Raw genomic sequence first — 14246 nt, 5'->3', positions numbered from 1 at the left:
TCACGAAACCACTTTCCTGTATTCCTTCCCATTTACAAACTTGTATAGTCATAGTCTGCAAAAGTGAAACACAGATGATGGTAAGTGATGCACACTTTGAATTTACGCCGTGTAAGTTATAACTTTTTCAGAGTCTAAGACTTCTTTGTTCTTAAACCAATTGTATGACATAAGTATTTGCTTTACAATCCAAGGATGTCTGGTGATGACTGCCTTGATTCATATGTTGTTGACCATGGCTATTGTTTACACTGGAAGTGGAGGTTTCTTCCTGCAACTTGCTGCTTACAGTGGACCATTGTAAACCAAAGTGCTTATGCAACTTGGGTATTGGGGGCCTACTGTGAATGCTTCCATTGATACAGACACAAACATGATGAGCTCCCATGCTTTGTCCTACCCACTTGTACCATCACCCAGAAGGGTACAACAAGATCTAATGATACACAAGTCACTCTCCACTTCAAACACTTACTTTCACCAAAGTAACAAAACCAAGATATCTTCAACATACCAGTTATTTCTAGATCAACTGTTCATCACTGTGTCAATGGAATATGGTGTGGAGTGTAAAAGTGGCAAAGAAATACTGAAAGAGAGACAGTCATGGGTAAAACAGGTAGCAAACTTCAGTTCACTGGTAGAATACCAGGAAAATTCAATCAGTCTTATAAGGAGATTTCTTAAAAAACACTTGTGTCACTAGTCATGGAATACTGCTCAAGTGTGTGGGATCAATACCAAATAGGATCAACAAGGTTTATTTAACATACACAGAGAAAGACAGCACGAATGGTCACAGATTTGTTTGAGTTATGGGAGAGTGTCACATATCTCCTGAAGAATATGCCAGACTCTTGAACATAGAGATAAACTATCCTGAGAAAGCCTACTTACAAAATTTGAAGAACTGAGTTTAAATGACGATTCTAGGAATATACTAGAGCCCACTACATTTGCTCCCATAGGGATCGTGAAGATGAGGTTAGGTTAATTACAGCAAGCATGGAGGCATTTGAAAATGATTCTTCACATACTCCATATGTAAAAGGAACAGGAAGAAATCCTAATAACTGGTACAGCGGGACATACCCTCTGCCATGCAATTCAAAGTGGTTTATACACATACTGAAGGGAGACTACATTCAGTACTATCCGAATGAAGACGGATATTGTGGAATTATTATATTAATGCTGTTGATAAAATGTGGTAAAATACAACTCTCGTCAAAAAGTTTGATGACTGTCATAATTATGAAAGGGAAACAGAAGATATAAAAACAATATTATTATTTGTCCTCAAAATAATCTCCATTAGCCACAATACTTCATGACAGTGTTTATAAAGCATCTGAAAACTGTCAGCAAAGGCTTATTTTGTAACTGATCAAAGCATTTATGTCACACTTCTCTGAAGATGCAGCACAATTTCCTGCAGGTGCCACAGTAACCTTTTCTTGAACAAGCCCTTAATACTGGATTGGGTCAAATATGATGATATGGTCAAGAGCACCCATACCTATGAATCTCCCCCCACCCAGTTCTCAGGGAAAGGAAAAAATACAGTGTATTTAGGTGTTTTCATTCAAGAAAATGATTTAAAAGTCAGCATTACTTTTGTTTTTAAAATGGTCGGACTTAAAAAAAATTTGTATGGCTACTTGCAAGTCACCATTCACCTTCCAAAATATTAAAAATACACCACACCCCAACGACTATGCCTCCCCTTGTAAATTATTTATAGGCAACCTTTGATATGGCTCAAATAACACCTGCAGAAGTTCTTGCCCTGAATAAATGTATTCTGAATCCAAGAATCTCTCTATCAGTCATTTCAAGCATGTAAGTGTTCTGTCATGGTGATAATGAAATTTTAAAAAATGTGACACAAGCTTGTTGTGATTTGTAGTGAAGTTGCATTTCCTTCAAATACATGGAATGTACAGCAGTTAGGCCATTTGTTTTCTCTTGGGACAATGGAGTATATGCTTGCCCTTACTTGGATTAATTTTTTGTAAGTGCAGTTGTATTTCACAGATTGCATTAACTTCTCTGATATGTTTTTGATATTATAATCAAATGTTATAATGGCAGTTTGCCCATTTATATGTATTTCATAACATATAGTTATATTTGTGATCAGCAGCCAATTGCTATTCCAAACAGTAATTTTCTGCATTTCACAATAATCTTTTTAGGGTACACAATAATCATCTTGGATTCTACAGTTCTGTAAACAGCATTGTGCTTGGGAGATGTTAGAGACCAAAAGAGATTACCTAATATACCATCTGTGTGTATTGTGAACACTGACACTCTTGTTACACTTATTACTATTAGTGGTACTATTTATTACCAGGTCTGCACAATTCGCTAGTCATGGTCTGACAGACTGCATCTTATTTACAATATTAATGAACTGCAATACAAATATTATCTGTATGACATTAAAAATAATTTAAACAAATTATATATTTTACTGTAGAATAAATTTATGATCAACATAGATTGCATCAATAAAGTTAATAAATTTGAAGAAAGTTTGTCAGACCCATTCATTGTCATCTGAGCCAAAAAATCCCTGTAGTAATTACAGCTTCTCCAGCAGTAAGATCCGCACATCCAAGAGTAGTGAACAACATTCTCAGAGCAATTGCCAGAAAGTGCTCTCTTGTTTTCGATGGTTGGGAGCTTGCTACTTTTATGGTCTCTCTGTTTTGAGTATTGTGATTGTACACATCATGCCTCTTGTTGTATGTACTTAGGTTTCCTGCGACACTGATAAGGCACAATAATATATACTGGCTGTAAAGAGTCATAATTCCATGCAGGGCTCTTGCTTACTGCTTAGTAAGATAATGTTTACTTAATTCTTTTACAGTATTCCAGGATAATTAATGACCCACAATTGTAGCCCACAGGCAATATGGCTGTGTAATGGAGCATGATATCAGATCAGATCAGATAGTCTGTACTTAGTCTTTTCAATCTCTTCAGGAGGTACAACACATGACAATTTCTTGCGTACACAGGCCTACTAATTGTGTTAGTTTCGTTAAGGTATGTGATCAATAGATCAGAATAGACCCATAGGTGAGAAGTTCCACAGTTTCCGCATTCTCCAGGCATGTGTTTTCGGGAGGCTGAATGTCACTGAGTGAACCACTCTTTGTTCATTTTGAATAGCGCATCTAATTTCAGAACTACCCAGATATAATTACTTCCCTTGGCAAAAAGAGTAGTGTTATCAGCTAATTATAGGTGTGAGCATCTTGGCTTCAGATCATTTACAAAGATCCTTCAGTTATTTCTGATATTATGCTTATGCTGGATGGAGATCTTTTAACCAGAACAATAGGTTCAGGTCTGCCTGTTGTAAAGTTCCCAATGTAGTCAAATATAGGCTGAACTAGATCTCCAACAACAAAATTTTGGATATCCTTCGAGGGTATTTTCTGAGTATTTGGGCATTAGGAATCCATGGTCTCCAATAGCTCACTACAACTATGATTTTTTCATTAACTGTCCCAATTACTTCGTTTCTGTGAAAATACCTCCAATATAGTAATAAAATACTGTAATTTGCTACACCCAATGGATTTCTTCTTCAGGGGCATGGAAGAGCTAGTTTACAAGACTCTGGCAAATACTCAAATGGATTTGGTTACTAGGATTATCACAGCTGCAGAAGTAATACACCAAACTCCTGGGATTCTGGAATGTGTAGGACAGTCAATGATGCATTGCTGTACACACTGTGTGGTAATTGTGGTCAACATTTTGGACAACACCTGTCAGTATACGATCCTGCATTTGTTATATATTGTATTGTACATAGATAGAACAGAATAATTCCTGGAGCCCACCCACAGTCATCCTCACAGTAACCTCACAGTATATATATTCACTTATGAAATTTGTTGTTAATAATCCAACCCAGTTCAAAAGTAATAGCAGTGTGCATAGCTATAACACCAGGAGAAAGGATGATCTTCACTATGCAGGGTTACATCTGACTTTGGCACAGAAAGGGGTAAATTATGCTGCCACAAAAGTCTTTGGTCTCCTACCAAACAGCGTCAAAAGTTTGACAGATAGCCAACTAACATTTAAAAATAAATTAAAAGAATTTCTAGATGACAACTCCTACTCATTGGCTGAATTTTTAGCACAAAAACAAAGATAACTGGGATAAATAATAACTATATTATTAGTCCATAAAGAGCCCCTCGAAACCACACATTTCTTCTATCAAAATACTCCAAAATACTTTAACAGCCTCCAAAATTTTGTCAATGCAGTTCTGGTTCATAATGTATGTGCTTATCTAAAACATGGGTGCATAGTTTGCTTAAAATAGCAGTCATAAACTACACAGAAAATTTTTTAGAAGCAACAGAATCTGGCAGCCATCATGAACTTATTATTTGCATATTTATACAAAACCCAAAAGAGCAGTGTAATTCAGAGAACTGAGATGCAAATATGGATTCAGGCTGTTGTGGTCTTTAATCCTAAGACTAATTTGATGTAGATTTTCATGATAGTCTACCTTGTGCATGTCACTTCATCTTGGCATAACTACTGCAAATATTTGAACCTGATTGCTGTAGATGAGTTTCGATATTCCACTTTAAGTTTTATCTCCCATGCTTCTTTTCAATGCCAAATTAACTAAAATTTTAAGCCTTGGGATGTGATTCTTTCTTTTACACAAGTTGTGCTCTAAATTTATTTGTCCTCTATTTCAATCAGTATCTCTTCAGTTACTTATCTGATCTATCCACCTAAGCTCTAGCATTCTTCTGTAGCTCCACATTTCAAAAATTTCTATTCTATTTCCATCAGTATTGTTTATCACACTTGTTTCATTTGTGTATATGGCTGCACTCCAGACAAACAATTTCACAAAAAAATTGCTAGTAGTAAGATTTACTGTGGTTTTCTTTTCTGAAACGCTTTCCTTGTTGCAATATGTCAGTCTACTCATATTTTATATCACCTATAGCTCTGCTGTTCTCAACTACTTTGACCAAGCAAGGGGGCACACCGGTTGGCATACTAGACTCACATTCAGGAATATGACAGTTCAGATTTGTATCTGGCCTCCAGATTTAGGTTTTCCGTCATTTTGCTAAATAACTCATGGGATGTATCCTCTGAAAGAGGCTACCTTCCTTCCCTATCCTTGAAATATTCCAAGCTTGTGCTCTGTCTCTAATGACTCCAGTGTCAACAGGATGCTAAACCCTAATCTTCCTTCAACTATTTTGCTATCAAAATATCAAAACTTGTCTGCCAATTTTTGTGTCTCATTTCTGAATCTAATTCACTTAACATCATTGATTTAATTTGACTACATTAGACTATTTTTGCTTTACTTTTGCTGATGGTCATCTTGTAGCCTTCAATGAATTAAATTCATCTCCCAAGTACTTTGCAGTCTGTCAGAAATATAATTTCATTGGGAAACCTTGAAAGTTTATATTTCTTCTCCTTGAACTTTAATTCCCTTTCAAAATTACTTCATGGGTCCCTTCACAGTTTGGTCAAAATACAGATTGAGTTACATGAGATGAAACACAGAAAAGCATTCAGGCTATATAACAGTAGGAGAAAGAATGGTAAAGTGTCCAGGTTGAGAAAAGTGGCCACTGCTTATTTGATGTCTTCAACAGTGCTGCTTCCCACCAAGAAGTGGCCAGACTAGGTGTAATCAACACTATTAGTGTTGCCAGTGATTCTGCCAAAGCAAGCTTTCTCCATTATCTTTCTCTGAAAACTTTAGGTTTTTGGGTCATTTAAAGTAAGGTAAGTCACTTACGTATATTATTTTAGTTGCTTCACTTTTATATAGAGCAATAGGTTTTTGCAATTTCACAGTTTAAAATATGCCTTTTGTCTTACAAATATAAGACACTATTGTTTTCTTTGGTTGCACTATTTACCATGTGAATCACTGGTACAGACATGGTGTTCAATCAGGAAAACTGCCCAGGCTACACATTGGAAAAAGTGGCCAAGGCAACCACAGATGGCCACTATTCCTGACAGTTCATTTTCAACCTGTTTATCCCAATGAGAATTAGTTAATTCCATATTTTATGCACAGTATAACAACTGAAATCAAAACACTGCAAATCGTTTTATGCACAAAATTAATATCCGTTATTCTGTTCTTCTGCAAGGGTTTTCAAGAGCTTCAAGATGCCAACAAAATATGTCTGGAAAACAAAGGAACAAACATGAGACCTTGTTGTGATGCAAAAGACAATTGAAGCAATAAAGAGTGATATAATGTCTTTTTCAACAACAGTCAAATCATTCAATGTTCCATGTAATGGGCAGTTTCCAGAGATGAACAAGAGCAAGAAATCCTTAATTACATTTTTTTAAATGGAAAATTGATTTTATGGAATTACAGTGAATGACCTGTGGCAATTAGCATTCAAGTTGGCAGAGCGTAACAAAATACCATGTTGTTTAAACAAAGAGTCTAAAATGGCAGGCAAAGATTTGATGGTATGCTTTAGAAAACAGCATCTTAATATTAGACTTAGGAAGACAAAATTCTGCCTCTTCTGACAGTTCAGTCCAAGGACAGCAAAGCATTTGCACTCATAGGAAGACAACAAGTCAGAGCTGCTACGTCACTTGATAGAGGTTCAGCATCAACTTTTATAGTGTACATGTCTGCAGGAGGAAATTTCATTCTGCCTTTTGTAATCTTCCCTAGGTGAAGAATGAAGGTTGAATTTGAAAATGGGTCTCTGCCAGGAACTGAATTTGTGTGCCACTCTAGCTGGTGGTTGAACAGAGCAAGTTTTTTGGATTGTTTTGAACATTTTTTTAACATGCAAAATCAACTGCTCAAGATCTAGTTCTACTAATCTTAGATGGTCATTTTACCCATACTAAGAACATAAGCTTCATTGACAAGGCCATGAAAAATCATACAACTGTTTTGTCCTTGGCCCCACACTGTAGCCACAAGCACCAACCTTTTTATGTGGCATTCATTTCTCCTTTTAAAACCTTCTATGTACAAGCTTGTGAAAAATTTCTTTGCAATAATCCAGGAAGAACTATTATACAGTTTCAAATATGTGCACTATTGGATGAAGTGTTTCTTCATGCAGCCATTTCAGTGAAAGCAATCAATGGCTTTAGAAAGTGTGGAATTTTTCCTCCAGATCCTAACATGTTTACTGATGAAGACTAAACTGCAGCTGAGGTTACTGATATTCCTTTTGGCAGGGGTGCCAATATTGTGCCTTGTTCAAATATAGGTCCTTCTCATTGCAAAACTGCTGAGTCTTCTGCAAATGCTGGTCCTCTGGACATCAAACTATTGTGTCTTTTTCAAATAGACCTACTGGTTCATTTCAGGAACCAACTTATGAGGATGTCTTCAAGTGCAGGTTGCCTTCAAAATATAGGTGATAAGCCTTCTCTAACAAAAGGTTTCCATCAGGGTACGACCACTGAAGAACGTCTCTCTGAGTACCCACCAGGTGGGTTCCGCACAAGCCCAGATGATGTAAGACTTTTGCATAAGAAGCGAAGTGTGAATCAAAGACAAACTAGTAGTGAAAGAGGAAAGACTGCCGTAATCACAAAAAGTGTTTATAACAATGTGTTGGCTGAAGCTAAAAGATGAAGTATGAAGAGCTTTTAATGAAAAATAAGAAATACGAAGAAAAACAAACAGATAAGGCCAATATTCTACAATTTAAGGCAACATAAAATGTGGCTAAGAAAGCTAAAAGTGGAACCAAATGCTACACAAGTTCTTCTAAAAAGAAACTTTTTAAAGAAGAAATAGAATAAGAAAATTTCACTTTTGAAGACAGCCATACAGACTCCTTTTCCCTCAAGGAAATGTTTTCTAGATCTAAAAAAAATTAAGGATGGATAAGATGTCAGAGCTGTAAATGCGGGGCTTGTGAACTGTGCACTGGATGTGATGAGGATGATGACAACATGAATTTTGCATATGACTTAATTTTGTTTCTGAATGGATAAACTGAGAATGAGTTAGATGAATAGTAACCCATAGTTAATTGTTGATTCCTTTGCTTACAGAATGTGGCACATACTTCTGTTAATAGCCATGGTTTAATGAAGATTCAATTTCACTTAGAGTGGCCATTTTACTCCACCTTCCCCTAATTGACAATATATTAGAATTCAAGAAGATAACAGAAGTATTAAAAAGGATGCAGAGATCTGAGCCATACATTGTGAGACTATACTTTTCAGAGAATCCTTTGCAAAAGCCAAACTGAAAGGCAGTTAATGTGCTGTGCTATGAAAAATGAGTCTGTGTTCTATTGTACACCACTTTCTCAAAACATTGTAAGAAGTCTGAGAAGAGGCAGGTGAGTCTGAAATCAAAGGTTATTTGCTTGCCTGCATTTTTTATGGGAATGTGTAGGTTTATATACTGAAGAGCCTCAGTAAATATGCCTTGTGCTATGCAGCAGTTACAAATATAGGTGAACGAGGATCCCATAATGTGAATACAAACTTTCAATACACTTTTTTTAAAAAAAGTGAAAGTAAGAAGAATTACTGCTTTCACAACATAATTTTTGTAATTTCATTGGAACTAAATTTCTGACACTAATTCCTGCTGGTGGTTACAACAGTGAGTGTTGGAGTAAAACTAATACAGCTTAATTTGATTATTTATGAACTTTTGGTTGTGTAATAATGACACATAGTTCTTGCTTTGGTATTTCAGTGTTTTATTTCTATGTAAATTACATATATTTTAGCCATTCTGATAAAGAACAGAACAATATTGTGGTACAGTCTAGTTGTTACAAAATAGTTTAAATCATATGTTTTATCCATCCATTCTCCCTACTTATATTTAATTTTACCCTCATTTGTTACAGAGGAAAACAGGATTCTAAATGCTGAAGCAATATGTTTAAGAAATAATTCAGTTTGACACTAACTTAATCTCTGTAAATCACTTTCCAGTACTTCTCTGAGGAGTTTTCTCTAAACTTTATGACCAAGATATTCACTAGACACTACTTTTAGAAACTGAATCTAACAATCTGGTGTGTTTTATTGCCAGTATTTGACCGTCATTGCTAGATAAAACATTTGTTATTGCTCTTACATCTAATCAGTGAGGGTATTTTTTGGTCTAATAACTTTTTGTATGCACTATGTCCTTCATCCATATTAGGGCTTTTACATTGGGAAGTAATTCAAAGCTAGACAATCATGACACTGAATTGCCCTAATAGGTATGATCAGACAGGAAATAATATTAAAGTCTCCACAAAGACAAAGTTTTGACTACCCCTTCTTCTAAGTACTTGATTAAAGTTAAGACAAGTCTTGTTGATAGTTTGAGAAATGTCAGTACTTATAGCTTGTGTGCTTGCAGATCAACTGCAGTTACATTGTAATCAAAGACTTGTTCAACACAATATCCCTGAACTTTTGGATGCTGAGAGTTTCATGTAAGCCACTTCTCATTTTTACAGATCCTACGATATTAACATGTAATAACTACAAGCTCTGTTAAATTTCAGTGATTTCTAATTGACATTCAGTAAATGACAACACAGCTACTGATATTCCATGTTCCCTTTAATTTTACTGTACTTATATCAAAAGTTCATCCTTGTTATTCCTCGAGATTCTTATATTTTGGTCCAAGTTCTGTGTTTCAGTTTCTTAATCATTGTTTCAACTGCATTTTTGCTTTGTAGTTCTGTCTGTCAGAAGAATTCACTAAAACAAGAACAAGCAGAAACATTGGAAATCACTGGTATGGAGTACCTGCAATGGTATGGAATACTTTTGGTTGGACTGAACTGAATGCTGCTGGCAACTGTCTGTCCAAGTACTCTCCTGTCAAAAACATTAAGTTGGAAGTTATATAACATGTGATGGTACCAAAACTCTATACAAAAAATGTATATCATGAGTCCCATGAAATTATGAGTAAAACCAAATCACAAATTATAAGTTATGACAGAAAACTATGTTTATTCATTCAACATACAGCAATAAAAGTATGCAGTCACATTGTGACATACATAGCCAGCCAGCTCTCCAAGAAATTTATGATTTAACTGAAATAATTTTGTGTACATCACTACAGGTGTTACAAAATTGTAGGTTTTCATTGAACTTCAGATATTTTCTCAGTGCTTACTTTATGTTCTGTATACAATCGTGTAGCTGCAATCTTTATATATAATATGATTTTTAGTAAACCAAAATAGAATAAAATAAAAAACAAAAAGTAAAGCTCCTGTGTTTTTGCGTGTGCCTGTCAGCAACTCTGCACTTCTGCTATTTGGTCAGTGGTCTGCTTTGTTCTTAAAGTATTTACACCACCAGAATTTCCCATACTACTCAAATGTTGTAGGTCAGATGATTGCACAACTGTCTTTTTCATTTTTGTACCAGTGTATTTGATATTTTTCTATGGACATTTACTTCTATTAACAAATGTCTGATACTGCATTTAATATAAAATTTAACTCAATTTTTTTATGTATATTACCTTTGAACTGACTTATCACCACTGCAAAAATTATTCCTAGGCCAAATAAAAATGAAATAAAATGGAAAGGGAGTATGTTCTAAAGCTATTAATACACTAACACTGATTTATTGATTGAAAAACCAGTGTGATAATATGCTAATTCCTCGTTAAGTAATATGGCCAATTTTATGTATTAGTCTTAGTTCATGAACATGTAGTGCTATGTCAGGTCCCCGCTTCCCTTTCTTTCCCCCTTCCTGCTTTCCCCAGCCCACCTGCCAGATGACCAGCAGTGGCTCAGGAAGAGGAGTGGGGAGAAATGAGGTCCAGTTGAGTAGCAGCAGCAGAAAGCACAGGTAGGGGGAACTGGAGAAAGAAGAGACAGGTGTATTGTAGCCTGCACTGGGCAAGGGGGTTTGGCACTCTATGTGGAGGGGGCGCTGGAAAGCTGGAGTTGTATAACATAGAAGGACAGCAGTGGGCAGTGTTGCACAAGCAAGAACGCCTGGCATCCGAGGAGCTCAGTAGCTGTCAGTTTGTAAAGTCAGGGCAGACAGTTCAGAATGTTTTGGTGCAGCTGGTGAAGTGCTTCCTGTATACGCTGCATAAGGAACTGTATCTGATTAACACTTGGTTTTGAAAATGTGCATTTTAGCTCAGTGACAAAGGGAATATATTTTCTGTGTATCAGCAAGATATCTCAGTCACCATGACCGGCACAGCAGGTAAACAATACAACATTCCTTTACTTGTAACAATATGATAGTTGAAATTGAAGATGCCAGTACACAACACAACCTCTTGAGTTTAAATGCCACAATGTGCCCTCATCATTCTTTCACTGGCACTCAATATAAGAAAAAATGTTATGTTAAATATAGTATGAAAGTTTTTAAGAATGAGTGTAAAAATATATTTATTATCATTTCCCCTTCTCCTTGTATTATTTTGCTCCTTCATGTAATGAAAGGAACAATTTAAGCTGTTTATAATTTATATTCAAGTGCACAAAACTGTGAATTTTTACTCATGTACAGTGAGGTTTTGCATTACAACACTTGTTAGATATTTCCATCCAAATGAAATATTTGTGACATAAAATCTCAGTTAGCAGCAAAAATAAATATGAATAAAACGTCTAGCATTGAGCTATCAAGAAATATATGGAACCGGTCTATAAAGGGACAGAAAAATTAGGTGTGTAAACAACTTAAAAAATTTAGAAGTGCACTTGTTATTAACCACTCAATAAGTTATTTTATTATATAGGTATGATGATTGATGATTGTTGTTAGTTTCATGACAAATAACGATGTTATTTGCTATCATGTTTCTGCTGTCACCAATGTAAATGGCTGTCATTATTTGTTCACTAACTGTGAAGTCATACAAATGTTAACCATGATGTAATAGGGAAAGAGCAGTTATTAAGTATACATGAGATAGCAGCAGCTTATCTCGAAGCACTGGTAGCAGCTTTTCTGCTAATCTTACTGTGTTAAATTTAGACAGTGAAGGCAGAAATAATGTGTAGCAGTAAACAGTGGTAGTGTATTTGTAACACAGTGCTTGGATTTATTTTCTAACAGTTGCTTCTCTTTTGTTAATCCCACATCCTGAAAGAAATCTATCAGTATGTGATTTGTGGAACACAATAAATGATGAAAGAATGGAATCAGTAAGTTAATTGTATTGCCATAGAATAATCACTCTGTCCTGTAAGATATGTCAGTCTTTTTAAACAACAAAATTAAAAAATTTCTGTTTTTGAATGGTTTATCACTCATTAAATAAAACTCTTAGCACATTAGGTCATAAGGGACATAAAAATACAACTTAATTTTTTGGTCAGGAAGTAATAATACACATCTATAAATAATAACAGCAATACATTTTTGTTTAATATTTGATAATGAAATGGGCAAATATGAAAAAAAAGGAAGTTTCACTGACAAGAGGACAGAGTGACCCAATTTTGTACACCTGTCAGTGGTAGAGGCTGCCTAACAGTAGTGACACTGCAATCTTGAGACAGCCCTGTGACCCACTTATTTGAATGGTCTGATGCACTGACAGCTCTCTCCACGTGGTTTCCCCTCACAGCAAGCAATCTACTTCATCCTTCACTACAGACTGTCCTGCTGCAAAAAAGGTCAACTGCACAGCTATGCATAACATTCCTTACAAAATGGGTAAAATGATTTAATCAAAAGCTAATACAGGGAAAGATTTAGTGCAAAATTTATTTAGCACTAATATCATCCAAACACTTACCTTCATCTTATTCGTTCCATTTATCTCTTACAAGGAAAAATTTCTAAATAAATACATAAAGTGAGTCTATTATATTTCACAACTGCACACGGAAAACACCAGTATTTTGCCTTCAAGCTTCTATTTTTCATCAGAACAAAGATGAAGATATGTTTGTGCACATATTTGTGTGATTTTAAACAATCTGATCCCTGTCCTGGTGAATAGAAGTTAGAAAACTCATAATTATAAACTTCATTTCAATATGTCAGTATTCCACTTCTTCCTTTTTAAAAGGGAGGTGATACTTTTGTTATTTCAGGTTTTAATGACTGTAGATCTTGATATTTCTGCAGTTGTTCAAAAGTGTATTCATTGAGTTCCTATAGTTAATTAATTTCTCTTGCTCCTTTTCTGAAAAATATTTTTGGCACTACCAAGCATTTAACTGCTATCTTGTCACCATTTGAAAACTTGCTGCTACTTATCCAAATTTTGTTAAGCCTGGGCGCCTCCTTTAGACTCAAAGAGCATCTTTTCTTGTCTTCTTGTTACTAAACAGGGAAAGTCCACACCCATCAAGCCATTCAATATGGTAGTCAATTTTTTTGCTGTTTATGTTATGATTCCACGTTTGTCTATAAAATAAGTAACCCCTGAAAACTGTAGACCTGTCTGATTACTGTGCAGATCTTTCACTTGCTACCACTTAGGTTGTGGTGGTTTAGAGCCATAATGACACATCTACAAAACTGGCCATTTCGACATATCTGCTTTACCACAGTCTTAATTTAAATATGGGAAATTGTTGAATGACTGAAAGTATGAAGTATTATGATTATCACAGCGTGAATTTTGTGGTAGCAGTGACAGTATTTCTAGTGTTGCAAAATTTCTTTTGTCTTCATCTCAAAACATGAATTTTATAGATACATCATCATGACTCTATACCACTGTAGGCTGCCTGTCATTGCTGCAAATTTATGTACATAACTTCTGCATCGTCCCTATGAGGCTGTATGAATACCGCCAATTTTTGACATTGAAAACTGGACAATTATGAGGAACACCATTTTTTTTTGGTATGTTACCTGTTTTGACTAATGACAGTGAGACATGTATTTTTAATGCAAAAACCATTCAAACAATGTTGGCTGCTCATTGAGAAATGGATACACATTGGAAACCACTGTGAGAGAGTGGAAAATTAATAAGGGAACAGAACACCGAAGTTAAGTAATTATGATTGTTACGCAGATGAAATGGAACTTGCAGGGTCATGAAGGTAGATGAATGGATGATGGTAGATGAACCATGAAAACTCTTTGCCAGAACCAAAGAGATGAGAAGAGAGCAAGATGATGACCTAAAGGACGGCAGGATAGATGATTGACTGACTTTTATTTCGTACTATTAAATTACATTCTGTAAAAAGCTTGTACTGTTGGTAGTTACTATTAGAATTTTTTGT

At 35.4% G+C, this 14246-nt stretch overlaps 1 protein-coding gene across 1 annotated transcript in view; it reads left to right on the top strand.

Moving 5' to 3' along the window:
- Window positions 1-10140: 10140 nt before the first annotated feature.
- Window positions 10141-14246, top strand: part of LOC126100891 (retinol-binding protein pinta-like) — a 341960-nt gene continuing 337854 nt past the window's right edge. Inside the window, exon 1 of the mRNA XM_049911558.1 lies at window positions 10141-11247. Coding sequence (XP_049767515.1) covers window positions 11232-11247 — 16 coding nt within the window. The 5' untranslated portion in view covers window positions 10141-11231. The remainder of the gene's footprint in view (window positions 11248-14246) is intronic.

The sequence above is a fragment of the Schistocerca cancellata genome, chromosome 9, assembly GCF_023864275.1.
Source record: "Schistocerca cancellata isolate TAMUIC-IGC-003103 chromosome 9, iqSchCanc2.1, whole genome shotgun sequence".
NCBI lineage: Eukaryota > Metazoa > Arthropoda > Insecta > Orthoptera > Acrididae > Schistocerca > Schistocerca cancellata.
This window is presented reverse-complemented; position numbering and strand designations above follow the sequence as displayed.